Source organism: Anarhichas minor, unplaced genomic scaffold, assembly GCF_050575085.1.
Source record: "Anarhichas minor isolate MPS153535 unplaced genomic scaffold, ASM5057508v1 ptg000024l, whole genome shotgun sequence".
Classification (NCBI taxonomy): Eukaryota; Metazoa; Chordata; class Actinopteri; order Perciformes; family Anarhichadidae; genus Anarhichas; species Anarhichas minor.
The window spans coordinates 17560615-17585925 of NW_027466470.1; the positions used below are offsets into that span (position 1 = coordinate 17560615).

The following is a 25311-nucleotide window of genomic DNA, read 5'->3' on the forward strand; positions in this document are numbered from 1 at the left end:
ACTGAGTTAAGTGTTAAATTCACCACACATCGTTTCATCTCTCGTGACGATCAAACACCCCGTTTGTGGCTCTGGATGGAACTATGAGCTTCATAACACACACACACACACCAGCACAAACACACCGCCCCCATCCTTACCCCCTACCCCCGCCCGAGGCGGCTCTGTGACATCAAAAGGAGCTAAGCGCTTTGCATCGTGGGTAAGATCTGGGAGCGTGACGGCTACAGAGTCTTTAGTCTCATTAAAGAGTTCTAGAGCTGCAACTCTCACATTAAAGGACTCTGGAAACTTCCCTCCGCTCATCCCTTTGGAGCAGCGATACCAGATGTGACACATCTCTACAAACTGAGAAGTGTATTTGAGGGGGAGGGGCTGTTCCCAGATAAACCCAATGATAAATAATAAGCAATATGTATTTACAAACAGGATATGAAGTCATCAGGTCAATCACACAGGAAAAAAAAAGTGACACTATAAGGTTTACTTAAAAAATAAGTTTATTCACTGATATTGCACTTTGAGATGAGCTTCTTCAAGGCAGATGTGAGTTTGCGGGAGCGCGTACAGTACGTTGTTTGAATGAGAGTCCAGAATATTCCTCGTGACACAAACAATGGGTTCTACTTAAGCCAGCCGACTGCTATTGAAATACACTGCGCCCTATACGTTTATTTACATCAGAGAGTGAAAGGAACAATTACAAGCTCTACAAATTATATACGCTTTTCCTACGGGTAAATGGGTGGCGTTATACATAATGTGAAATCCATGCAGGTGTCAATAGATCAATGCATTGAAGTGAAAACGGGTCAGTTGGGTGTTTTATACCAGAACCTCTGTTCTCTTGACAGCATGTTGTGCGGCTCTGAATCCTCTTGTAATAAGACGAGCTGTGCAGTGTGCTTCTACATGTCTGTCCTAGATTCTGCACCGTGCATTTCTAATGTGTGGGCACAGTTACTGACGCTGTTCATTTCATTTGCTCAGACCGACGTGTAACTACAAGGTCGGTGACAATAAGAAGCCCCCCCCCTCCCCCTCCCTTGGAACCCAATCCCTCCCGAGTTTCTTCCCCAGCTTTGGACTCCCACCATGTCCCAGGTGGGGGGGGGGTTGTTTACACCAGACCCAAAATGCGCGCCACCCACCAGTTGCAGGGCATGATGACCCGACAGACCACCCTGCAGCCCCGGTAGTGGTACGGCCACGGGCTGTACCCTCCCAGCGGCTCGCAGATCCTCTGGCAGTGGGTGTAGCCGCGACGGCACTCGTTGCAGCACACGCCCTGGTGGTCCAGCATGGGGTCGATGTTCATGGCGCCCTGCTCGCCCTCAAGACCTCTCTGGGGTGGAGACAGACAGACACGTGATGCTGAACGTCTTTAGGGGCGGAGAAGGCTGGTTTCAAACCAATTAAAAAATGGATTTCCGACAGCCGGGATGGGGAGGAGGGGATGTTGTCAGATGTGGGTTTTTTGTTGTCAAATATTTTCTTTTTCAAACGTAGTGCTTGCTGTTCCACCCCCCTCTGTGGTTGTCAGGAGTGTGTAGCAGGGGGGAGGGGGGGGGGGGGGGATTAGGAAAAAGGGGGCCCAACATAAGAGGTGAGGATGGAGGGCATGGGGGTGTGTATGTATGGGAGTCTGTGTGTGCTCAGCAGGGCAAAGGGGGCTGTAGCAGGGGAGCGGGGGGAGATGTTGTGGAATTATTTATACACTGTTGAAAGGAAAGCTTTGGACAGGCAGCCTCACATAGAGAACACACCCACGCATACACTCAGATTTGCAGTGACAATCCGGGCCCCTCCGCCATGACCCCGGCATCTGCTGCTGCTCGCACAGCTGTGAGGATCTCTTTTTTTAAATTTTTAAAAAAAAAGCCTTCTCAGGTGGCCCTCAGATCCGAGCGGACAGTCGCGAGCGCTGCAGCGGGACCTAAACACAACAGAAGAAGAAGAAGAGTGTGTCTGTGTGACTCACCTGATAAGGGTTCTCCGGGTTGAACTCTGCCTCCACGTCCTCCTCTTCCTCCTCCCCGGCTGCCTGGCGCCGCTGGCGGGGGGCGGCCCTCCTCTCCCTCTGTCCGCCTGCACACATCACAGTCTCAGTATCTGACAGCAGCCCAAATTTCGGAGCGGAGTGGCACTAATGTGGCTCCTGATTGCACAGCCATTTCTCTGGCAGCATTTTGAAGTCCTCAGATGAAGTAGAATAAAATTGTGTTTTGAGAACTTTTGACCCCCCCAGCGCACTAAAAATTGTACACTCGGTAGCTCTGAAACTTCAAAAGGACTTCTGCTTTTCTTTTAAGCTTGTTTTCCTTTCTGTGGCTTCAACAACTGCGATGTTAAATGGTAATTATAGAGACCGTTTGACCTATATCCTCTTTTGTTTTGTGAAAAGAAGGCCTTGGAAATAGAGCGTTTCACTCTGTCTTCGCCGGATTTGCATTTCCATATCTTTACCGCGAGCTGTGTGATTGCTTACTGGTTGAGTAGGTGGGACGGAGCCAGAAGATTGGCAGGTCTCCGCACAAGTCCTTTATCTTGTTGCTGAGGAAGCCGGAGTCCGAGAGGGGAGCGTCAGCCGCCACCCAGATCAGATCGTCCTCAAACTTGGCCGGCATCACCTCGTCCTCCTTCAGGGGTTTGAAGAAGATGAGGAGAAAGTGAGCAGACTCCCCGGTGCAAACGCAAACAAGCATCACAACAAAGCATCCGGCGTAATGTCACACTTGTTTTATGGATGTTGTTACTCGACTTCCCCTTTAAATAGACTCTGCATCCTGTCCGAGTCTGATCTGCGTTAATGGCCTGCTGTTAAAGCTCCTCATAACAACATAAAATCATGTAGTAAATAGGAAGCCCTTCAGGCTTCAGCATACAGTTTCCCTTTGCACTAACATTTAGCTGTAAACGCAATGTCAGGACTCATCAAGATCTGAAGGGAAGGAGAGGTAGGATGGCCTACATTTTCAGGTTTCTGCCGATAAACTAATGAGGTTTCTAGAGGAGAGACTGTAAAGTAAACATATATATATATATACATACATACACTCTGTGTCCACAGCCTGCAGATATAAAGGGGATTCTGTGGGGATGATTTTGCCCACAGGCATTTGTTCCTGAGGGCTGCACTGCACTAGCCACAGCCGTGTTTAGGGAACTTTTAAGAAATGCTATTTTTTTTTGTTTTTTTTCCGTCTTCTTTTTCCCCCAGCTCAAATGATTTGCTGGAGGGACAAATAAAAGCAAGGGTCCTTCTCCACTGATAAGAGTTTATCTGACCCGCTCTCTCTGGATGGCAAAGCGCGTGTGTGTGTGTGTGTGCGAGCGAGCGAGCGCTTATCTAACCCATATTTGCCATCACTCTAAATTATAGCAAATGACCAGCCTGCAGCCACCATTATAACATCTCCCTGTCTCAATACACACACACACACACACACACACACGAACGAGAGCCAAACGATCATTTATGAGGCAAAGAGAGGCAATAACACAAACGCACACAAAAGCACAAACGTCAAATAAATGATCTGTTTAGGCAGAGAGAAGCAATAAGAGCAGCCCTGCGTGATAATTAATTGTGCGTTTGCGTGTGTGTGTGTGTGTGTGTGTTTCTGTTTCTGCGCGTTCATGAGGGCTATTGTGGTGATGTGGATTCATGTGGATGTGAGGCTTATGTAGAGCTAAATGGTTTTAATTATCAGACAGCCTCAATTGAACAATCACAGGCGGTGGTGTGTGTGTGTGTGTGTGTTATGACAACACACACACACACACACACAGACGGTATATGCAGTGCAGTCCTCTGTTGTGTTATTTTGAGTCCACCAAGCTGTTACGTGATGGGAACCCACATAAAAATCACCCATGTGTTCCAGGTTTATCATTGGCTCGGGTGATTCATGCTAATACCTCAGCATACGCTAGCTTTATATCAGAAGTGGGAACTTGTAGGACAAAGGGTTTATAATTTGAAACGACTGGCTGCATAAATGGCCTTATATAAGATATATTGATTACATTATGTATCCTCCTCTGGCATACCTTGTATTGTTTATTAGAAAGTGTAGAAGTCGTTAATACCGGGTGGTCATATCTGCAGATGTAACTGTTAGAAGCACAAAGTACTAGTTATATAATATATTTAAATAAAGAAGTAGTCAAACTGTCCAATACTTTCCTGGTTAATCAAAAAGCTATGTTACTGTGCCGAGCTACAGCGGTGCATTGAACTAAATGCTAACAGCTGTGCTCACAGTGACAATGCTAACATGCTGATGTGTAGTAGTTTTAATGTTTACCATGTTCACCATCTTGGTTTAGAAAGTTAACATCTAGTGGACGATGAAATATCTCACTGGGTAAGTACACATTTTGAAACGCAGGTGGTGCTGGAGAAAACGTCTGGCTATCAACAAGGTCAGTATGATTCAACCTCTGGGGAAGACGAATACCGTAATTTCATGGCAATCTGTTTAAGACTTGTAGAGAGCAAAATGGAGGCCTAACAGAATCATGATAATAGCGTGACTAAAAAGACAAATACCCACCAGAAGTTCTCCCTTTTCATTACTTGTCAATAAGATTATTTGGTAACAATTTAAAAGTAGGCCGGAAGCTAACGACCTGGTATGTAAAATATAAGGAAGAAGGAAGAACTTTGCACCAAAGCCTTACAGTTTGTTAAGCTCCTGAGGTGGAAGTGTGCTGTTGATGAGTTCACTGAAAAACACGTCAAAATCACATCACAGAATGGACAAGACATTCCTTCCCAGACGGACGGGACCAACCCACCAGGTCGAATGTCATCGAGTCCTTGTTGAGAGCCTCCACGTCAGGCAGGCGGGCCTTCACTTGGGTCTTGATGTAGCACTTCTCACCCCCTGAAAACCGGATCCCTGTGATCCCCTGGAGAGACCAGAGAGCAAACAAAAAGCTGCAAGTCAGAAATTCTCCATTTGTCATGTCGTCCTCAGCACTCTGCAGTGAGTCTGTGGCTGTAAATGTGTACATCGAATGCAACATCATAGCTGATCTAATGACATTTTGGGTGGACGCTGCATTATGTCCAAGATTTAAAACAAATTCCACTCACAGGGATGCATTGATTAAAGGTCAACATTTTAATAGTCTAAAGACCACAAGTGCTGCTTCACTAGTTTGATTGGCCTGATTGGGGTGCTTTAATTAAAGGTCAAAAACCACGAGTCTGCATTAAATGAAAATTGGAGGAACGATGCATCTTGACACTCACTGGCCCAAAGGGAGATGGCATGAACTACTTGCTGCAATCTCCCCACAAGGGTCTGTAAAGTTTCAGCAAATCCGATCGACCTCTTCTCCAAATTGCTCGGAGAGTGCAGACCAGCGTGTTGATGAGTCAGGCTTTTCTGCTTTCACCTGATTATTTTAGATCCAACTCACAATCTCAAAGTCATGGACCTCCACGGCCTCGTCCGCCCCGCTGCCGGTGCTGAATCGCTCCATGTTATTGGCCGAGTCGATCTCCATCGTACCCTCCTCCACTTTGCCATTGATGCTCATGCTGTAGTGGACATTGTAGACCTGCACACACACACACACACACACACGTTTTCAGACTGGCATGTAAGGTATGAGAGTCCTGAGAGTCCCCCCCCAGCCCCCTCTCTTTCAACACTCTCCCTCATGCTCCCTCTCCAATCTTACTTTTCCCTCACACATACCTCTCTTTTCTGGATGTCCCTTTCAGGCGCACGTATTCATTCAAACTTGGTCAGAAGAGTACAATCCGTGCAGCTCTGGGTGATGATGCCGAGCCTTTCATCGTGTCTTAATAGCATTTTCTAACTTCATATTGGAAGAAAAAACACTCAAAGCTACATTTTCCCTCTGGTCTCCTCCACCTCTTGCTCCTGGAGCATCAGCCGGACCAAAGAGGCCACACCCTGCCAGGATCCTCCAACACACACTGCAAACACACACACACACGCACACGACGCCCCCATTCACCAAGCAGACTGCACCATGGAGCTGGAGTGTTTAATTTACATTTTACTGTTTGGCTACACTGCAAAAAAAACTCTTGAGTCTCTTTTTAATTCCAACAAGTTAAAAATGTTACCAGTGACAACTTAATTTCACTTGTCACCAATTTAAAACAGTTCATTTCAAGAATTTCTTCAATCAAGTGGCATTATTTTAACAGGGCTCGAGTCTGTTTTCTTCTCTGGTATAGTGACACTCATTGCAGAAGCGTTTTGAAAGTAGTGAAACTACATCAGAACAAAACTAATTATTTAGCAGATCGGATTCCATTTGATTTGATTCTTGATTGAAAATTGTACTTTGTTAGAAAAAAAGGCATTCCAAATGCTTATTGATGTTTGCATTGAATATCTTATTTGTAATATATTAATAGAACCTCTAATGTATGCCACCAATTTATACATAAATAAACACCTGACTCAGAGCAGAACTGTTGGCCACTGACAAAGGGCTCCTTTATGAACCATGTTGGTGGAAGTTGTCTTTTGCAAAGGAAAACAAAATTTAATTTAGGATGAGAAGAAACTAAGACCCTCTCCAGTTCTTCCCAAAAAATTCAAGAGTCAAAATGACCCCCCCCCCCCCCCTAATCATTTTCGTAAAGTAAGAGAGACGTTAACATTTTTGTCTTACGTGTTTTTCATTGTTGTTCCAGAAGTAGAAAGCTCCGACTGCCCCGAGTAGCAGTAGGAGAGCACCGGCGATGAGCACCGCGATCCCGGCCTTCAGGAGGCGGCCGGTGGCGGCGGGCTTCACCACCATGGCGGAGTAGGCCTACCGTAAAACAAACAAACCCCAAAATGACCATATCTCCATGAACACAACATCATCCTGGTAGATAACAAAGTATTTTCACCCGACAACCCAGTTAGACCTATGATTGGATGAATATTGATTCTTGAAAAACAAACGCAGTGAAAAGTTACAGAGTGGGGTTTTTTGGTCATATTTATGCACCATATGAAAGGTCAAAACTTCCGACTGGCCCCTACAGATGTAGCCTGTCTACCGTATTCTCTATCGGGCATACAAGCCTCCATATCCCGGGATAATCCGACCACAATGAGCTGAAAACTCACCGGGGGCATGAAGTGCTGCAGGTCCTCTGGTCCCGCCGAGGCGATCGGTACTTTCTCTGAGTTCCCGGCCATGACTGGAGCCAAACACCTGAGGGGACCCCAGTCCACTAACTCCTCTCTCTCTCTCTCTCTCTCTCTCTCTCTCTCTCTCTCTCTCTCTCTCTCTCCCTCCCTCCTTCGTAGGAGGAGGATGGGCATGTCCTCACACAGGCAGGTCGTGTTTTACGCAGTACTGTTGAAAATGTGCATAACCTTTCCAACAGTAACCACCGCATTATGAGCAACCAGTTTAAACCAAAAAGGTATGCTTGCTTTCTGAAGAGCATTCATCATGTTTCCCCTTTTGAAGATCAAATATGCAACCTGCTATACGATCCACAATTTCATATCACCAAGGCAACCTCGGTTAAGACCTATTCGTCAATTGCGAATGATAGCCCCCCCCCCCCCCCCCCCCCCCCCCCCCGCCCCCCTCTCTCTGTCTCTCTCTCTGTCTCTCTCTCTCTCTCTCTCTCTCTCTCTCTCTCTCTCTCTCTCTCAGTGCCTCCACAGACTGCTGCGGGGTCAAAGGCTACCCTGGCAGGAATGTCGCATGTTTTCTCCAGCTTGGAGACAGTGTGTATTTACATGAGGGCGCGCAAGAGCGGCTTGTTGGACAGACTCTGGCCTTATTTCATGTCTTATGAACATTTCCCTGAACCCATAAATGATAATGTAAGTGGCGCAACGTGCGCATTTGGCAGATAGACAAGAAAAGAAAAAAAAACATCCTGACTGGATAGCAGGAGGATTTTTCTCACAAGGGCTTCTTTTTCTTTGACAAAAAAAACCCTCTGCGTGTGGATGAAACTTGTTAGACGGTTAGACTTAAGCTTCGGAGACGAACAGTAAACGCGCCTTTACGCATGGTCAATCTCGATATATCTACCGTGCGCGCATTTCAGGTGGTGGTGATTTATGTATGCCTAATGGAAAGCTCAGCATATCTTTAATTCTTGCATTAACATGCAGGTCTTAGGCAGTAAAATGCAGTTATTACGTCCATGAAAATGAGAGAAAATGTGAGGGAGTTCGCTCTTGATATGCATGAGGTGTTAGAGTGATTTGCTAGAAAACCTTGGCGTCTGCTCTGGCAGCACACCAGCAAAATCGTATTCACAAAAGAAAAAGAAAAAAAGAAAAAACTAAACTGACCTTCTTCGGTGGGCGGCAAGGACAGAGGCTCACTGTGCTGCAATAACAGCGACGCCTGTTGGCTTTTCCTATAGTGACACAGTCACACGCGCCCCGCGCTCACCTCACCAGGGTATTCACGTTACAGAGCAAACACACCACTCACATGTTCAGAACAGTATTTCAAAGTTTATTTTCTCTCAGAATAGTGTGACCATTTAAAAAAAATGTCTGTACAATTACTTCTTATTGCATTCACATGATTTCATACATCCTTATCAAACTTGATACATTGTGGGGTCAACGGCCCTCCGACTGCACAGTTTCTGGGGCCATTTTTAAATAAGTCAGCGTGCTTAAAGATCAATAATTACAATTCGTATGTACATATCTTTGCTTAGTTATTACTTCTTTATAAAAAATAAAATCTCTGTATGTACAAAACTTGCATATGATACACTTCATGTCACAACAACATGTCTCAAAGTGATTGAATGGCCATCAAGTGTGGCTTTTTACAATAAAAAAACAAAACACTGAAATATTAGGATACAAACTTATATATATGCACACTCTCCACAGCTAAAAATTACTTTAAAAATGTACAGTATTCTCATTGTCAATGAAGCATAAATTAAATCTTTGAATACATTATACATTTCTTTGAGAGTGAGCTTAAGTGTGTATGTGTGCGATGTCTTTTTTTTCTTTTTCTTTTTTAGACGTCGTCGTTGGGACAGTGTGTTGGGGTGGGGGTGTAAACAGGGATGGCTATATCACTGATCTCCTGCACCCTCACGGGCCTGGGCGGGGTGACCAGAACGTAGTCGTACTCTTTGTGCAGCACCTTCTCGTACACGCTCTGCAGACCCACTGTCTTGGGGATGTGGGCCTGGTAGTAGTTGTCCCGGCGGTTGGGGTCCCGGGGCAGGGAGGCGGTCTTGGAGAGGCTGCTGAAGGAGGACAGGGTGGGTGCTGGAGAGGGAGCTGCGTTGGCTCTCACTGCCGAGGGGCTCCAGCAGCGGTCTGAGTGACCCAGGACCTTACATTCGCTGGTGCAAGCCCACAGAGCTGGAAGGGACGAAGAAAAAAAAGAAAGAGGAGTTAGATTTAGAACCACTGCACTTTAATGACATCATCATGTAGAACCATTCAAATGTGTCACTGCTCTTGCCCTCACCATTTTGGCCACCCATGGGAGGAACCACGACCCCATCCTTCTTCAGGCCGGTGTCTCCACTAACATCACTGTCACTGTCGTTGAAGTCACTGTCTCCCTTGCCACTGTCTTTGCCACTGAAGGCCGGGTCCCTGGCAGAGATGGTGGTGTAAGAGTTCCCCTTCCAGATGGTGATGGGCCTCACAGCCTCTTTGGCGTTCCCATAACCCGGCAGAGTGGAGTAGCCCTGCAGGAGGAGAGAAGAGAGAGAGAGAACACATGAGGTTAGCGTCTGCTGGATGAACACGTCGCGGATTACTCATTGTTGTGTGCCACTATACACCCTGCTCGAGCGCACTGTCCCGAAGGCGCATCTCACCTCGTGTTTATTCCCTCGAGGCTTGCTGTTGCTGTCTGAGTCATACACGCAGGGCACCTCGCTGCCGTCCTCTGAGGCCGAGCACATGTCGATGCCCCCGGGGTGAGCCGAGGTGAACCCCCCGGGCTGGCTGCCGTAGGAGTGTCCTTCAAAGCCCGCTACGCCCCCGTTACCGTGGAGAGGCAGCAGCGGGTTGTCCGCCACGTGGTTCCTGCCCCGCTCCAGCGTGCCCTTCTCGCCGTACGAGTCGCTGTCTTCCCCGCTCTTGTCCCGCTTGCGTCGGTTGCAGGTGGTGGCGATGAGGATGATGGCGAGCAGCAGGAGCGTGCAGCTCCCCGCGAGGACAACGATGATCACCACGGACAGGTCCCACTGCGCGTGCACATCGTCCCCGCCGCCTGGCTGGTATACGGTCCTGTCGCTCGGCGGGGAGCCCGCGATGATGAGGAAGTGAAGCGTGGCGGTGGAGGTGAGCGCGGGCCTCCCGTTGTCGCTCGCCGTCACGGTCACGCTCAGAGTTTCATCCACGTCGTGGCTGAGCACCTGGTTGAGGTAGATCTCTCCGGTGGCCTTGTTGACCGAGAACACGGAGGGCTCGCCGGTGGCCAGCCCGTAGGACAGCTCTGCGTTCACGCCCTCGTCCGCGTCCCGCGCCTCCACCCGGGTGATGACGTAGCCGCTCGGCGCGTCCCGGGGCAGGAGGACTTCGGCGGAGCCGTTGTTGAGAGGCGGCTGAGTGATCACCGGTGCGTTATCATTCTGGTCCACTATCCTCACGTAGACGTTCGCGCTGCCGGACAGGGCCGGGGAGCCGCCGTCGCTGGCCGTGATACGGAGATCCAGTTGTTTCATCACCTCGTAGTTGAAGCTCCGGAGTGCGTAAAGTGACCCGCTGGCGGGGTCCAGCGACACGAAGGTGGAAATGGGGGAGCCCATAAAATACGTGTCCGCCAGCTTGTAGCTGACCTTCCCGTTTGACCCCATGTCCATGTCCCGCGCCACCACCGTGGCGATGTACGCGCCGGGCGCGTTGTTCTCCGCCACGGCCAACTCGTACACCGGTTTGCTGAACACCGGAGCGTTGTCGTTCTCGTCCGTCAGTCTGATTGTGTACTGAGTGATGGTCCTGAAGGGTGGGGAGCCCAGATCCTCTGCCACCACCGTGAGGTTATATTCCGGGATTTTTTCCCGGTCCAGCGGGCTGGTGCTCACAATCATGAAGCTGTCCTCATACGCCTGCTGCAGTCTGAAGTGATCGTGTCCGTAGAGCGTGCAGTGCACCTGCCCGTTAGCGCCAGAGTCTCTGTCCGAGGTGCTGACCAGAGCCACGAAGCTCTCTCTGGACGCCGCCTCGGTGATGTACGCTATCCCCGCCGTTATGGACGTCATGGGGGTGATGGAGATCTCCGGTGCGTTGTCGTTAACGTCCTGCACCTGCACAACAATTTTGCAGATGGCCGGGCTCGGATTCGGACCCAGGTCGGTGGCCTGGACGTCAAACTCGTACGTGGTCTTACTTTCAAAGTCAATCGGGCTCTCCAGGGTGAGCCGCCCGGTCTTCCTGTCCACTCTGAAGAGTTGCCGTATTTCCGTCGGCACCTGGTGGCCGAACCCGTACACCACCTCACCGTTCAGCCCCTCGTCCGGGTCCTCCGCGTTCAGGTCCAGCAAGAGGAAACCCACCGGTGCGTCCTCGTGCAGGTCCACGGAGAAGCTTTTCCGGTCGAACACCGGGCTGTTGTCGTTGTAGTCTTTCACCTTGACGTTGATGCGCGTTGTTCCGGTGCGGGACGGGTTGCCACCGTCCATAGCGACCAGCTCCAGCGCGTAAGAAGTCTGCGTCTCCCGGTCCAGCTCCTTCATGAGCACCAGCTCCGCATATTTAACCCCGTCGGCCCTGCTGAGCACGTCGATTGAAAAGTGGCTGTTGACGGAGATCTGGTAGCTTTGAATGTAGTTCACCCCGACATCCTCATCCACGGCGAAGTCCAGCGGGATCCGCGTGCCCACCGCTGTGTTCTCGGAGATCTCCAGGCTCGACTCTTTCCGGGGGAACTCGGGGGAGTTGTCGTTGATGTCCTTGACCTCCACCTCGACGTGGATGAGTTTGAACTGCTCTTTGGAGAAGCTGACCACGTCAAAAGCGATGAGGCAGTGCTGGGTGTGTTTGCAGATCCGCTCCCTGTCTATCCTCTCTCCGATGGCCAGCTGCCCGTCGCTCTCCCTCAGACGGATGAAAGAGGAGTTGAACTGTTTCATCATCCTGAAATTGGTCCGGGAGCCCGTGGAGGACATGTCCTTGGCCAAGTTTCCAATCACCGTCCCCGGTGCGTCTTCCTCAAATGTCTGATATTTCACCGTCTTCCCTTGTGTGACAGCAGCCAGGCTTGCCAAAGAGACGCACACTAGCACCAACAGCCCGTTACACCCTGTTTCTCCCATCTTGGCACCTTCACTCCAAAATAAACTGAAATTCGGCAAACTGTCCGCACTGAGCCCGATTTAAAGTTGAAACAAAACGCACCTGGAGAAATGTACTCCTTCCCCGCTCACCTCCACTCTCCGGGGTTGTTTGTCTTTTTTTGTATAAAGCCAGTAATAAATATTCCATATGTTTTTCAATGCGCACTGTAAATGCGCTCCGCTCTCTCTCCCTCTCTCTCTCTCTACTGAGGTGTGCTGCTCTCTCAGCGCAAGAGGGCTGCAGTGTCTGCAGGAGGGTTTATACGGCGAGGCATGCAAATGAGCCGCACTGTGACCAATCCGGGCTTTGAGAGGGAGAGAGAAGAAAATAAAATAAGGGGGGACTTCTGAAAGACCTCTAAACCCTGTTTAGAGATTCCTGGACTGTGCGGAGAAACTTGGCACCCAATATGTGGGCTAAACGCGGGGCTTGATTTAATACAGCTATAGTTTACGTTGCTTGTTTATGTTCCTGGGGCTGTTAAATGAGTCTGCGCACCGACACATGGGGGGGAGGGGGGGGGGGGGGGATGCGCAGTGTCCCTGAGCTAGAGGACAAACATTTGAATAGGAGTGTCTGCTCACGATTCTGTACCATATAGGCGTATACTTTCAGTATAAAGAGATTTATGCTCGAACACTGTTCGGTTGGATCCCCACGCACGTGCCCCGTGTAACCCCTCTGGAGCAGAAGCAGTGACCGGGAGCGCTGAGCTGTCCCAGTGACCTCTTCACTTCTGGTGGCAGAATAATTGCAAGAATATGACGTGATTTGTCCTTTTTTCTCCCACCTTTGAGTGCCCCGATCCACTCACCCAGACAGATACGATTTCATATAATGCACTTCTGATAGACCCATAATGCTGAGGCAGCTTAACACGCTGAATAATGGCTGAGCCGGGGATTCTAAGAATGTGGTGTAACCGGTGGCAATAGCGTCGTTTTATTGCTCATTTTTTTCTCATTAATAAAAGTCCATAAATTTGCTCTGACTTCTATTATTCGTCCCCCTAGTGTGTTGTAATCCAGTAATTGTTTGCCTATCAGATCATATCTGGGACTAGAAAGGGACTGTATCCACTTAAACATTGATTTTATTATAATTCGGTCTCAGCTCAGATCGGCTCACGAGATGTCTCGTGCGCAAGAGAGGGGATTTTTTTTTTTTATAAATTAAAGCCGGTGTAACTGGCCGGTTTAACATGCGACTCTCCTTGGCCTCGTCTGCCAGAACAGAGAGGCGCAGGTGAAGACGACACACACACACACACACACACACACACACACACACACACACACACACACACACACACACACACACACACACACACACACACACTCGCACTCACTCACACAGTGTTCGCCCGTTACAAATGGGATTTGGCTGTAAACGCAGGGGGGGATTTATCAGGAATTCAATAGTGAGATTATATCAAAGGCGTATGAAGCCCTCGTTAGTAGCGGCGGGATAATGGCATGGCAGGGTCTCCCTTTGCAGCCGTCCATGCCGGTATTGTGGCCCCTGAGCCGGTCTGTGGGGACCCTAACCCCCGCTGCCTCCATGCAGCCCTCCGTCTAACTGCAGCATAATGAGGCCAAGCCACATGCAGCCTTTGTATACCATCCCTCCATCCCCACACCCACCCTCCCTCTTCCCCAGACCTGCCCCCGTCCCGGCCGCGACTCCTTTTATTACAGGGAGATGGGAGATGAATTGCCCTGGACATCAGGGTCCCTCCTATTAAAATACATTTAGAGAGCGACCGGGGCCCCGTCACGGCTCTTTAAGAGATTTTCTCATTCTTTCCCATTGGAATCAGTCTCTCTTTCACTCTTTCCCTCTCTTCCTCACTCACCCCCTCCCTCTCCCCCTCTCTCTCACTCACACACGTACACACAGCTTTTCAGGGGCAACACTCGCCGTGCAGTAGAAGCTAATATCAGTTGGCATGTTTTATAAAGAACCCATCTGCCACAGAAAGTCAAATAGGAGACACCTCAATGGACAACATCTAAGCAGCTTGCATAGTTAGACACAGTCAGGCCTGTCCTACATGATAAGGAGACATCATTCTGTGATTAATTAAGGACATCACAGCAAAACGGTCAGCTCTTATTTATAAAAGTTTTATACGTTGAGTTATTAATAATTATACTAGAGCTTTAGATTAGTTGTGATCCATTGGAGTTGGAGAGGGTCTTTTTTTCTTTTGTCCCACAAAAACAAAATGCTTTTTTACTTACAACCTGACTCCTAATGTTGCACTTCGCCACATGCAGAAGACAGCAGACCTCATATCAGGGGTTCATTCGTGTACTTTGGTGTTGCTTATTATAAATTCCAATAAGACGTGAAGGTTTAAATTGAGGGTGGTGGGAAGGTGTTGCAGTTTCTTATAACTCACGAGGAGAGTTCAAAGAAAATATGAATAACTGGGCAAATCTTTCTTTTCTTTTTTACAAAGTGGAAGACAAGTTCCAGCCCCCTCACCACCCCAATAATGTATATTGACACATCAGTTGTCCAGATCTGGACAAAAATGAAATAATTAACAACTTATGAATGCATTATCAATGTATATGTTGAATTATTACCAAATATTGGATAAACACAAAGGCAATTTTCACATCCTGGACACCCTGCATGTGTGGTTTGGACTGATATATAAAGCATTAGTAAATAATTGATAAGTATCATTGATTACATGAAGATATAGGGTAACTGATGGATTTGTGTCAGCAGCAACGTGAGTCTGATCCAAAAGATCCCTCTTTCCCTCTAACGGGCTGTGAAGACAGAGAGCTTCTATTGAACCACAGTAATATAATGTGCTCACTGCGGGGCTGTTTTGTTATTCCGCCGTGTGAGAACCGTGCATGTTTATTCTCATTTCTTTACGTGTTTAGAGTGGACCCCTAATACCGCTCAGCATTCTCTCACACACAGAAAGACAGAGCAATCAAAAGCAAATTACACTATAGTCTCGCCTCGTGGATTAACACCCACCCCCCCTTGCACGTGCATGTGCGCGTGCATCAGCCAGACAGAGAGACTTTTTCTTTTTCTCTCCATACAATGTTTGACGGGCTTTTGCATCCTGTCGTTTGTGAAGGACACACACACACACCTACAAAAAAAAAAAGAATCTTTCACGTGACCACTGTGTCGATCTCGCCCGTCTGCACGCGAGTTCAACAATAACGGCATTAGAGAGAGTCTCCAAAATCCCCTCTATTCTTCACGGGACATATTAGCATTTTCTTTAACGTATATAAATATGTCTTTAGAGGATCCCCCCCTCCCCGCCCTCCCTCTCCTCCTTTCTTTCTTTTCTTCTGCATTGTGGTCCCATTTGCTCTAGTGATCGCCGGGTATTCGGGGTCTAAAGCCGGTCGCCCGATCCCTGCCTCTCGTTGGGGCTTAACTCATTGAGATGGAAATAGGCGATTTGGTGTCTTTTGTCCACCAGATAAGCGGTGGAAGGAGAAAGTGGGGAGAGAGGGAGAGAGAGACGGAGGGTGAGAAAGGAGTATGTGGTCTTGCGTGTGGTGGTGGTGGTGTTGGTGGTGGTGGGGGGGTTAAGATAATCGATCAGGGCACTGAACCCCCCTCAATCCCCTCTCAGCTAACCTTTGCTTAACTCGCGTGCCATCACAAGCACAAAGTCCTAATTGGTTCCCCGCACTAATTATCCAATTATCGCCTCTCCACCGGAGGACCGCACTCCAGGGCTCGTCTGTAATGACCTCATCCTCTGCACTATTGATGAAAATGATTAGGAGTGAATGCGTCCATCAGCTCGAGAGTGCGACACTTGAGAAACTTGCCCCAGCGTATAGCGGCCTTCAGGCACTTCACTTATAGAGGGATTCGCAGCGCCCATTCAACCTGTAGCCTATTATTGCTGAACTCTTATCGAGAATTGAACGCATGACAAAGTGGCGTGCAGGTTAATTAGGCCCCTTTGTGTGGCCCTTAGGTGAAAATTAAAGGTTGGAGGCTGAAGACCACGAGCCTCCAACTCGTGTTAAAGAATGGCCGAGTCGACAATATGAATTGATTTTCAAAATAATGGCTCAACTGATTGATTGTTAACCCTGTGGGGGGGTTTGGGACTGTTGGTCCAAGATATTTGACGCTATCCCCTTGCATGAGCAGTTTTCCGCTATTGTATGACGAGAAAAGTCGATTAATCATAATATAATGAAACAATAACAGTGTTAAGTTGAATAAAAAAAACCTTCAGCCAAAAGAAAAGTAACAAAACGCACCAAACTGCAGTGTAAATATGCTCGCTTTAAGGAAAACAACATAATTGATAACGCTATAATAAGTGGACATGTCAGACTACTTTGCATTCTGATTGCGCCAACAGGGGACCGATGGTGAACATGTAATGATGCAACAGGCGGTGAACTGCGGTGAGCCGGATCTGAATGGAGCAGCAGGCATGGACTGGCACCAGAACGCCACCAGATTGATAACGTCCAGTGACATTAAACATGTATTCTCTTTTCTCCATCTCTTTTTCCTTTAGTTAACTTCTGCTCCGATCCATCACCTTCCAGCCCATCTGTCGCTGATTGCTGCAACACTTTGAATAAATTCCTGCCGACAAACAAAGCGGTTAACATCTCATGAATGCCGCTTTTTACACCTCGCACACAGATTGTGGGGACACTTTAGGGCCAGCGGAGTAACCAGTGCAAAGAAATCTGTCCTGGGACACTCCCTCTTAGCTTCCACTTCATTACCGGTATTGTGCTCGGGAGCGCGCAATCTGTGCGGCCGTCTCCGCCCGGCCCTGCCAGCTTTCTAATGAGTTTCCAATGATGATTTAGAAGCTCGCGGGCCCGTTTCCCTCCAAACTCCTCCCACCTCCCCTCTCATTCTTCCTTTCACTGCTTTTGAGTGTCATCCACTTTTGTCTGGAGCTGTTTCCATCACTGGCATTCTGGAGCGTGATTCAGGAGAGGTCAGGGGGAGCGCACATAAAGATTCACACATCAGGCCGGAATAAAGGAACGTTATATTGGGGAGTTATTCGTTACCAAGTTTGGCCCCATGCCTCAGTCTAGTAGTCGGAGAGAAAGGGGGGGGGGGGGGGGGGGGGTGCTTGTGTCTTTCTCAGTATGCCTTATTTCCTAATTTTGAAGACTAAAAAGTGAGCTAAAAGTGAGTGCGTGAGGCAATGAAAGGCTTGGGGGAGGGGGCGCTGCGCACACCTGATGGTTGGAGTGCGCCAGATTGTGCCGTGCTTTGGATGAACAGATGGGGTTGGATGAGTTAAGAGAGGCATGGAGGGAGGGAATGGCAGACGTCTGCATATCACTCATGTGAAGTTATGTCTCCTTCTTCTCTCCCCTTGCATGGTCCACGTGCATTAAAAAAAGAGGAAGAAAAGAATAGCTATGCAGCACGCAGATGAACTGCATTTGATGTGAGAGGTTGATGTAGCCGAAAGCAGGTTGGCAGCCATAATTGCCTGTGATTACCTCAATCAATGGCGCATTGTCTGAGGCTCATATAGAGATATAGGGATGCTTTTTACTGGCCAAATTGCTCACTTAACAACCTTGTGATGAGAAATTAGTACCCTTGTAGACACAGCATGACATAACTCACTGCATGAGGGTGAATATTCAGCTGAATTGTGAGCATTGGATCTGTGGTTATAACTTCTCAACCGCTGCCCCAGACACAGATATCGGTTATTTGGAACAAGACAAGTGGGAGGCAGTCACTGAAAGGTCAACTCAAAAAGTTGTGTTAATACTTTTTTGTTTTTGTTTTACCATGCTAGTAGCAGCATGGCTCCATGATGGATTGCCATGGAATTGTGTAGACTACAGAAATGTGTGGTCCCCAGAGAATGAAGCCTGGACATTTTAAGGTGCAATCTGGCCAGAGTTTTAGTTTAAAACAATGAAAAACATTATCAAGAGAATGTGAAGAGGTTACAGTGTTGATGTAATGTCAAAGGCGTGCATGTATTGTGTTGCAAAGATATCCGAAATTAGCTTGCTAAGCGACTAGCCCGTACTTTCTTGTATTACCGCTTGTACCTTAAGAGGCTATTGTGAGTCCCTGTAGCGCCAGTCTGCCCTCAGTCCAGAGAACGAAGAAGTAGAGCTGCACCGATGTGCGTTCTTGTTGTGCGAGAAAACAACTCGCACCCAGGCGGCAACCTCCGATCCTAAAGAGGTGCGGAGGTATTTTAAAACGTGCATTCTCTTTACTGACCAGCAGGGGGCGACTCCTCTGGTTGCAAAAACAAGTCTGATATAGAGGTCTATGAGAAAATGACAATACTTCTCACTTGATTTATTACCTCAGTAAACAGTGAACATGAGTTTATGGTCTCAATCTCTAGTTTCAAGTCTTCTTTAATACAGCATGATGTTCATTTACTAAATGATGGTCCCATTTAGGTGTCAAATAGACCATAAAGTGGAGTATGCTTTAGGACGGGTTTACTGTGAGTGACAGGTTGCTGCCTCTACCAGAGCTGTATACGGTGTCTCTGCGTCCAACTTCCGCATTCTAAATAAGGTAACTTCCATTCACTGAGTGCAAAAAGCCAAGATGGTGATGGCCAAATTGCCGAACTCGAGGCTTCAAAGCAGCAGTCTACAACCCAATGGGTGACGTCACGGTGACTACGCCCACTTCTTATGTCTATGCTCTCACTCTTGCCTTGTCCTCCCCGCCGTCATGAGGCTGCTTTGCAGAAAATAGAGCATTCAGCAGCTTCGGGATATGTACCCAGTTAGCTCCAATTCAGCCAGTGCAAACTTTGGTTGAATATTGCGCGTTCTTGTCTTGCTGTTAGTTGGCTTTTTAAAAAAAATTTAAATAACTGTTGACTGTACATTTAGATAGTACTGGACCCAGCAGTAGAGGTGAAATGCTAACCCATTTTATTTAAAGCAGTTGGCTACATACACACTGCACCTTTAAGTGGTCCTCTTGCCTCTTGTTCTAATGCCAACATGAGGTTAACATTTCGGTTTTGCAGTGAAGTATCTCAACAACTATTGGATGGATTGCCATGAAATTTGGTACTCACATTCATCTTGCAAAAATGATAAATCCTAATGAATTCGGTCATAACCAGATTTTTCCTCGAGCGCCACCATGAGGTTGATATTTGTGGTTAAGATGGAAATGTCTCAACAAGTAACGGATGAATTGTAATAAATTTGGTGATCCTTTAACTTTTCATCCAGCGCTATCGTCAAGTCGAAATTTGTATTTGACATTCATGACCAAAAAGCCAATGACGTTTCCAGCAGCTTCGACTATACAATGTGTTTAGTGCTATAGTTATTAAATGTTAAAGGGCTAACTGGCTGCTGTAAGATGCACATCGTAAACACTCTAGTATCAGCACGTTAGCATTGTCATCATGCGCATGGTAGCATGCTTATGTAAGCACTTACTTCAAAGCACTGCTGTGTCTCAGTGCAGCTTCACAGAGCTGCTAGCGTGGATAGAGACTCTTCGTCTTGTTGGGTGATTACTGCAGATGTGTTTGGGAATTGGAAAAGGTCCACTTACTCGATTTTTGGACTTTCTAACACATCTCTCGGTCTCCATCCAGCAACTTGAGCTGTCTCAGGTGTCACACGGGAACCAAGTGTGGTCTAACTTTAGTTGCACGTGAACAGCATGTTTTACGCTCACTCCCCTACTAGTGGGGCAGATTAGTGAAACAATCTTTCACTTGGTGATACAAGCAACAAATTTGGCACAAATTATCTTCAAGACCTATATTTTCAAAAAAGCCAGGTATCCTCGATGGAAAAACAATATGGCCACCATTTTCCAAGATGGCCACCAGCAAATGCCAATATGCGATTTACAGATATAAAGGGCTAATTAGATAGCATTTGGGACACTAAACTATATTAGAACTACAGTTAGCACTACAGTTAGTAGACTACAACTACAGCAAGTACACTAATTAGCCGACACTGAACCCCATGCTGAGTCTCACATCAATGATGTCACCAGTGTGCCCTGGTTGTGCTTTGACATCACTCTTTTATAAACAGAATGTCACCTCATATAGATCAATCAAAACATTTTAATTTAGATCGAAAAGATAACTTGGAACTTGGACTACTACTTCATCCAGCTGAAACCTAATCTCTGATCAAAGAACGACAAAAAGTATGAATTTTGAGTAACAAATGGCCGCCATCTTGAAATATTGCGACCATATTGAATTTATATTGGCACCATTGAATTTCTCGTGTCAAAATACATACATTTTGATGTCTAGATTATTAAAATATGTCCAGCCATTCAATTTCTACACTGAAAAACCTGTTCACATTTTCGGCGACGGCCATCTTAAAAAATCTTGGATTTTCAGGTGGATACCGGGCTTTTCTGAAAGAGTAGTTCCTAGGCATTATTCATGCAAAATTTGGTGCTTGTATCACCAAGTGAAAGATTCTAATGGAATATTGACTTAATCTGCCGCACTATACTGAACAGCTTTAGTGACAGATCCTCCATTTGAAAAGGCTGTGAACTGTTAGATACAAGACACCGCTCTGCTCAAATGTCTTCTTTATATGGATCAGAGACATAAAACGCTCACGATGAGATCAAAGATTTCCCTCTGCAGTCTAACAAAGGCATAAGTCGTGTTTGTGTTTACTGTGTGGGTTTATTGCATTTTGTGTTTAATGACACATCTCATCACCTTAGACAAACTTTGCGAATGACTCCCACCACGAAGAAAAGCCCTTTTTGAGGCTTATTAGCCGCTTTAACTTTAAGCAGTAACCCACTAACCTACTTTATTAGACTCTGTGAATCACCCAAGACAATCACGGAGTGCATGAGCAGCCAAGGTGGAAACGCTTCTTAAAGTTGCCTATGTGATGGGCTACAGAACTCCCACTCTCACTTACTTTGTAATTCCTCTCTTATTATCTCCTCTCCCACTCCTCTTCCTCTCTTCCTCCACACCTTTTCATATTTCTCTCTTTATTTCTCTATGGGTTTTTTTTTGTGTGCTGTTTCACGTCCCCGCGGTGCTATTTGGAGCATTAGCACGCGGGGCTGTATTAATGTGGCTAAAGAGGGATTGTACAGGTAACACGAGGCCAGCTGGCGGTGCGCTTCCCCTCTCACAGAGCATTAAAGCTATCCCTGTTTATGGAGTCACCCTCCATAAACAACACTATATAATTCTCTTTGAACCTTACAACACACGCCTCATATATAAAGCAATGCAAAATATGAGGGGACACCACGCTGCACCCACACACACACCACACACACACAAACACAAACACACACACAAACATATATATACAGGCTCCACGCGCACACACACACACAGGAGGCAGGCTGCAGCGCACGGGGCGCACAACCGCTGCATTATGCGATCAGTGTGTCCCCTCTGCATGTGCCAGTGAGACTTTGAAGGGAAGGTATTGTTTTCCCCCTCGGGAGTAAATAGCCTCCGAAGAGAAATAGCTATATTTAACAAATAGTCTATATGCACCAAGACGCCCCACGACAAAATATAAAGCAAATCAATATTTCAACAGCCCAGCCTGGATTGTTCATGCAGGCCACGAGAGGGCTAATGAGGCGGCGCTGCAAAGACAATGTGCTCACCTCTGAAGGACAAAATGATCTTTCAGATCTCCTGAATCATACCGGGATGAGATGAGACTGAAGCGAACCACTCGAGACCTGCATGACAGCTTATGAGTAGGCATATCTACCACAGATGTGGTTTCTTCTGATCCGGCGTGTCAAAGTCCTCACGCCTAGTATGCCGTTTGTTGTCAGGGCACTTTGAATTGCACTTTATGCGGGAAACGTGGCATGCAAATGAATGGCACCTGATGGATTGACACCAAATTGAGAGTTTGGAGTCATGAGGCTTTTAAAAAATAATAGTTCAGTCAACCACAAACAGATATATCAGGTATAGTGTGTTTGAGTTTGAATAGTTAGGCCTACGAAGACCAAACTCTCACATCGGTTTCGTCAAGAGACTGTACACAAATGATTAGAGGTTCAGAAAAGGGGCGAGGGTCTTTTTTTGTTTTTCTAGTTCAAAATGTGTATTTCATTTCAGCCTTCGTTTCTAGTCTAATCAACAAGTACATAATGGTTACATCGAAAAGGCAACTTTTACTTGTATGTTGGACAAAAGTTTTGTCCCAGCGTCAGGGTTTTTCTTATTGTGATCAGACGTTCCATTAAAAAAGTGCTCCGCCAATTCAGCACTGCAATCCAAAAACATTGTGAAACTCTCGAGGAACGGAAGCAAAATCGATGCAGCAGAACTAGATATTGACTTATTGCACACGTTCTCCTTCCTTGTAAAAACTCATTGTCTTGACAGTTCTTTTGGAGATTCGGCTGTCCTCAAGCGGAGATGAGGATCGAGGTGCAGAGGCCCGGTAGGCTCATTTCTTTCTCACTCCACACCTCCACATTTTTAAAATTTTTTTCAACTTCTAGTCTTCAGCCCCAACCGACGCTGGCTTGAGGCAGTGTCAGTTGAAAACATTTATTTATCAGTTTTTACGCAGCTCCCTCCGGAGCCACGAAAGACTTCATGCCATGTTTTTCACCTGCTGTAGCACTCCCCAAGACCTGTAAACAGTTGCCTCTTAAGATATTACTATTTAAATTGGAGTACAGGATTTAAAAAGTTGTACAAATTTAACACAGATATATTATTTTGACATGTCATGTTGGAGTTTTAAGTCAGTGAGGGTTCCAAGTAAACATCAATAACCCCGGGGAGGGGCTTGCTTTTACAAGGTTCAGCCCCCCCCCCCCCCCCCCTCACCACTAAAATACATTTTCTACATCCCCTAAATGTGATGTTGAATCTTTGATCCCAGATCTGCACTTCACCCAGAAAGAACCCTTTGACTTGTGAAATGCTGAAATAGAAAAAAATGAAAAAAGTGTTATGGTAACAGGACTTTAAATTCATGTGATGAAGTTATGAAACGCTGTTATCGTGTCACATTTTGGCTCTCCGTTGCCATCAAAGAGAAAACCACGCGCTGTGTAAACACAGAGATCCTTGCAGGCACACGAACACACGCACAGCAGGCAACACCCAATTATCTTTGCTTACAATAAATGAGGAATAGTCAAATTAGTATTGGGTCTGCGAAGTATCCTCGTAGATTAGAAAAATAAAAAGTGGAGGAAAACATCCTCACTCACAATTCCTCACAGACCCTCGACACAAAGCCAAATGTAGGCTATTTCATAAAACTACAACCCCGTGTCATCAAAGCTCTCCCCGCGGAGGCGTTATTCTTGATCGCTCCTCCCGTCTAAGCGCCCTATTTCTCCACATCTTTGTTTGCAACACTTGTCTCGCGTCACCGAGTGGAAAAAGCCCGCGTTCGATTCATCTTAACAGTTTGTGTGTCGCTGGGGAGAGAGAGAGGGGGGGAAAAAATGGGTGAAACTTAAAAAAATGCAGGCTTTGTTGCCAGAGAACAGAAGGCAGACAAAGTTTTATAGAGGCAGCCATGAAGTTCTGCCTCATTAGATAGAATAGCTGTTCTATATTCAGGGTCTCTGTGGGGCTAACAAACCCAATGAGTGGGCCAAACTCGGTTCGTTCCGCCAGAGCAAGGGCCCTTTTGTTTGTGTTTGGTGGGTGGGGCTGGCTGGAGTACAGGGGGCCAGGCGGGTCCTTCAAAACCTGGATCTCACCACAGCTGAGCACACCAGAGCTGTATGTAATGGACTACATAAGAAAGCCCAGTAGGATTTGAAGTTGGACAGCTTGTCCTTAAATGATCTAATCCAGTTAGTTACATCACTGCAGAGACCCAGATTGATATGAAGTGAGGAGTACAGCAGGTGTATTAGTTCCCCACCAAGGAACTGCGACACTTCAGCTGGAGTTGGGGTTCAAAAACAATGACTGAATGACATCTTTGTCAGGTGCTGAGATTTCAAACAACTCACTACCAGCACAGTGTTCTTCTCCATGCTGATATTCCAAAAGATCCTTCTAGTTGATTTCAATCTGAGTCTTATTTCTGATGCCTTGGCTGTTTCTCTTTTGAATGAGTTCTTGTCTCACTGTGTTTTCTTGCCTCTTAACGTTCAGCAGTTGACTTGGTCAGCGCACTGTTCTTAAACTTGTGATCTTAAAGCTGCTACTTTTCATATTAACAACGGATCACGTGACTGTGTGTTAGGAGAGAGATGTCGCTAGAGACGAACCAACAGGGAATGATGCCCTGACTAAAGTTCCTCTCCTCTTTACTGATCATTTAAGCGTCTTTCAGCTCATTGTTTCGGTTTTACGGCCTGCGGCTTTACAGTTTTGATTCCCTCTTACAGCTCTCATCGGTTACTATTGTAGCTTCTACCTGGATGTCTGTGGTTTAGAGTTTAGTTTCTCTCCTGTGTTCGTGTTTGCACCTTCAAAAATCAGCCTCATTTTACTGTTTACTAATCGCTTGAGCTGTGTTTAGGAACTACACATGCAAACCGAAACGTTCCCGCTGTTGCTGCTGCGTCACATGAAAAGCTTTCCACCGGCCAACCAAGAGGATCAGCACATATATATAGCCTACAATGAGTCTGCCACTAAGATAGCTGAGCTTCATCAGCGGTGCAAGTCTTCAGTAAAAACAGGTCTTGTCAGCGGATCAGTTTTAAATAGTGCAGGGGGGAATAGTACAAACAGAAACAGTCCCAGTGAGCTGAATACAGCTGCAGGCGTCGGGCTCTGACTGTGGTTTGTGACCAGCACTCGTCCAAACACATCACCAAGGTAAACAACCTTGATTTGCGGTGCAGTTGGAAAACATTTGTGCCGTGCTCACTCGCCGCTCGGCTGGGGCTTTTGATTCTGAAAATGTGATCGATCAGTACAGGCCCCATCGTAGGCTCTCGTTTGTGATGTACTTCAAAGGTCAGTGGCCTTTAAAGGCTCCATGATGCAGCAGGCTGAGCAGCACATCAGAGTTATATTGCAAGTTTGAGACCGGCTTCC

General features: G+C 46.8%; 2 protein-coding genes across 2 annotated transcripts; both read right to left on the reverse strand.

Moving 5' to 3' along the window:
• Nucleotides 1-1113: 1113 nt before the first annotated feature.
• On the reverse strand, nucleotides 1114-7220 carry LOC142956681 (leukocyte cell-derived chemotaxin 1-like). The gene is made up of 7 exons (XM_076098394.1): nucleotides 7116-7220; nucleotides 6670-6810; nucleotides 5434-5574; nucleotides 4804-4917; nucleotides 2489-2639; nucleotides 1982-2088; nucleotides 1114-1345 (listed from the first exon to the last, which is right to left on the reverse strand). Exons 1-7 carry the CDS (start codon nucleotides 7185-7187, stop codon nucleotides 1121-1123), a joined length of 951 nt encoding a protein of 316 aa, XP_075954509.1. The 5' UTR covers nucleotides 7188-7220; the 3' UTR covers nucleotides 1114-1120.
• A 1405-nt stretch (nucleotides 7221-8625) lies between these two features.
• Nucleotides 8626-12268, reverse strand: LOC142956073 (protocadherin-8-like). Its single transcript, XM_076097378.1, has 3 exons — nucleotides 9827-12268; nucleotides 9481-9694; nucleotides 8626-9359 (listed from the first exon to the last, which is right to left on the reverse strand). The coding sequence occupies exons 1-3, from the start codon at nucleotides 12266-12268 to the stop codon at nucleotides 9007-9009; spliced, it is 3009 nt and encodes a 1002-aa protein (XP_075953493.1). The 3' UTR covers nucleotides 8626-9006.
• Nucleotides 12269-25311: the final 13043 nt, after the last annotated feature.